Source organism: Parasteatoda tepidariorum, chromosome 9, assembly GCF_043381705.1.
Source record: "Parasteatoda tepidariorum isolate YZ-2023 chromosome 9, CAS_Ptep_4.0, whole genome shotgun sequence".
NCBI classification, from domain to species: Eukaryota; Metazoa; Arthropoda; class Arachnida; order Araneae; family Theridiidae; genus Parasteatoda; species Parasteatoda tepidariorum.
Window position 1 is genome coordinate 48,750,517 of NC_092212.1, and position 3,203 is coordinate 48,753,719.

At 31.4% G+C, this 3,203-nt stretch overlaps 2 protein-coding genes across 3 annotated transcripts in view; both read left to right on the plus strand.

The window, feature by feature from the left end:
- LOC107450964 (fatty-acid amide hydrolase 2-A-like) overlaps positions 1-3,203 on the plus strand; it is a 120,850-nt gene that overhangs the window by 100,080 nt on the left and 17,567 nt on the right. The window lies entirely within an intron of this gene.
- LOC107450963 (fatty-acid amide hydrolase 2-A) overlaps positions 1-3,203 on the plus strand; it is a 41,202-nt gene that overhangs the window by 31,106 nt on the left and 6,893 nt on the right. The window contains exon 3 of the mRNA XM_071185241.1: positions 698-917. Coding sequence (XP_071041342.1) covers positions 698-917 — 220 coding nt within the window. The remainder of the gene's footprint in view (positions 1-697; positions 918-3,203) is intronic.

Sequence of the window (3,203 nt, forward strand, 5' to 3'; positions counted from 1 at the left end):
ACTTTTATTGTCATCTTTTATCCTTAAGTTCAGACTACATTGGATTTATTGGCAATAGGTCTTGCCAGTGAATGGCACTTTCATTTTTGTTTCGCATACTTTATTATCATGGAATAAGTTATATCCATACCAAATTTCATTTATTTATATTCAGTATTTTTTGAGATATTTGGGAAAATGTCTTCCATCTCTTAATTTTGTCCACCGGTGTATTTTAATAAACAATTTACTTTCAGCAATTATAAATATTATTTTATTATTTAACAACTATTGAATGAATCCGTTGGAATTACATAGAATAAAAACTTTATTACCAAATATAAAATGGTAAGATTTAAAATTTGTGGGAAATCAGTTGATACAACTAATTAAATGAGTTTCATTTTTTAATGATTATTTATTAGAATCCTTACAATCTGCTGCATTCAAATTTTGGACTTTGATGTAGCTGAAATAAAAGGGAATAGTAAAATTTGTATATTTTACTCATTATTAATTGTGCATAATTTGGTATATTTTACTCTTTATTATTTTGTGTTCAACGATATTTATTTTGCGCACTGTGCACAAGTTATCGGTTTCAAAAATCGAATTCATCTGATTATTGTAAAACTTGAAACGAATTATTTATGCGATTTGTATTGTAGTGACTTATTTATGTGTTAAGTTTATTTATGGAAAATTGTAAATGTTTTAGCTGAAATCTGAGAAAGTTATTCAAACTTATATTAATCGTATAGTTGAAGTAGAACCTTATATCAATGCAGTAGTTCAGGACAATTTTGATAACGCAATTATAGAGGCAAGAAGAGTGGATGATCTTATTGAATCAGGAGAATTTTTCATTGAACAGCTTTCAGAAGAAAAACCACTTCTTGGAGTACCATTTACTGTTAAATGTATTCTAGAAGTTAAAGGTAGGATATGATATATATTACATTCAGTTATACTCTTAGCAAATAGAATAGGCATTACAATTCACCACACCTTTCCCCTCTCCGCTATTGTATTTTAAGAAATAAAACTCCCACCTTTGATGATTCAGCAATCGTTAAGCTATATTTCAATAATTTTGAGAATAATTTTGTCACGAAATCACGTGATTTGTGACAAAACGCGAACCCTCAAATATATAACAAAATGTTTCCTCAACTCGAAACCTCATCGTAGTGCATTGTGGAAATTGTTTACTAGAATAACACATCTAGAATGAAGAGTTCGTTCACCAGGAGTTGTCACTTGGCTCCACTTTCTGGGACGCAGAGTTCATTTCAGCTCGGGGGAGTAAGAGGGAAAATATTTCCCCGCTTGAAATCAAGATAACCTCTAATGCGCGCAAAACCTCCACACGGTTTTTTATAGGTAGTCCAATCAGACCAGTATAACATACCTGCCAACTTTTAATCCCATCCATTATCATTTTTCCCAGTGGTATTAAAATGGAATTAAAACTTCAATTTTAAGCAAACAAATACGTTGTATATGAGCAAACTTTAGTTGACAACCATGACAGTAATGCATATTAATATATGTGCTTAATTTTTGTAAGAATAGTGGTGATCAAAATCAGTTAAAAAATAAGTTTATAAAAGAAAAAATAGTATATATTTACTACCACTTTAAATATGAAAACAAAATCTTCCGGAAAATCCGAAGAGTTGGCAGGTATGGTATAAAGGCAAACCAGTTTACGAAAGAGTCCTTTAATAGAAAATCTAGTAAAAATAAAAAAAGTAGTTGCAAATATCTGTCTAAAAATTTGTTTAATATTTGAATATGATTAGTTTGTCTTATTTACTTGTCTACCACTACAGATTCAATTCTCAAATATATATGACAAATTCCTCTCAGTCACTTTTAAAACAGAATTTGATTTCATGCGCTCAAACTGTTTTCTTTCTATATAGTCTGCGCAGATTACTTAGAAGAAACCGTGTGGAGGCTTTCTGATGTAGAAGGTGATAGCCAAACACAAACAGTGAATTTTTTTCAGTCACTTACTTCGCTCTATCATCAGCTATTATACCTTTCGTTATTCTAGCTAATTTATATTCAAAAACTTTTTCCCAGCAAAATATCTCGAAAAGAACAAACTATTCAATAAAAAGAGAGAAATATCAACAAGTTTATGAAATAAAATGCACATGTTCAAAATATGTACATGAAGATTGCGAAATAAATATTTTTGTCATACGATCGCCAAATAGCAGCCTTTTTCACATCCTTCTCTTCAAAATAGCGAAATTGTATCACCCGATACCACGTGATGAAGGCGGAGTCAAGTGCCAACTCCTGGTGAACGAACTATACACCATCCGAAATAAAGTGACGAATTCAGCTGATCGGCAGCATGGTGGTCAAGGATTCAGCCTCATATCTGAAATATACCGGGTTTGAATTTCGCTTCTGCCATATCTGTATTTCATCTCTCTGTTTCCTGCATTATTGATCCACCCATAAGGTGCCCACCTTTTTTGAGAAAAAAAATGGAATGACGAAATATGTCTTTATTTATGGCTAGAGCCCCTGAATTAGACAGGCCGACTTATCATTTATTGTTGGAGCAAAGAGCTAACATAAGCACATCGAATAAATATTTTCAAGTTGTAGTTTATTAATTGTAATTCTTGGTTTCTTAAGTTCGATTTAGTAGATTTTAAAACACCACTATTTCTAAACAATGCGTAGTCTAATATAATTCACCACTTTACAGTAATTATAACATGCTTTACATTTTTAAAAGCAAGCAAATATTGTCAACTATTTGCAAAATTTACTTTGTAGTTATTTACCGTTTTTTAAATTATTTTGGCGTGTCCGCAGCAGTTGGCATCTCTGTAACATAACGAATACTAACATAACGTTAACTTGCGAACTTGTTTGCTCCAATATTGCTTGATAGGTCAGCTCTGATAGTATAGGAGCCTTATTTATGGCGAAATTCATTTCCTCGGAGATGTGACGATAATTATTTCGTGACTTTGACGAAATACTTGCTCGGAGCATAAACCAGGAAAAAGTTTTGTTAACACTAGATTTACGGACGTTTCTTATATACCTATCTCTACGAACACGCGTCAATTTGACGTATGAAAGGATAAATATAATTGTGATTCTTAATTTAATAAATTCAATTCAGTAGATTTTTATCCACCACTATTTCTAAATAATTCGTAGGCTTATATTATTTACCTCCTAATGAA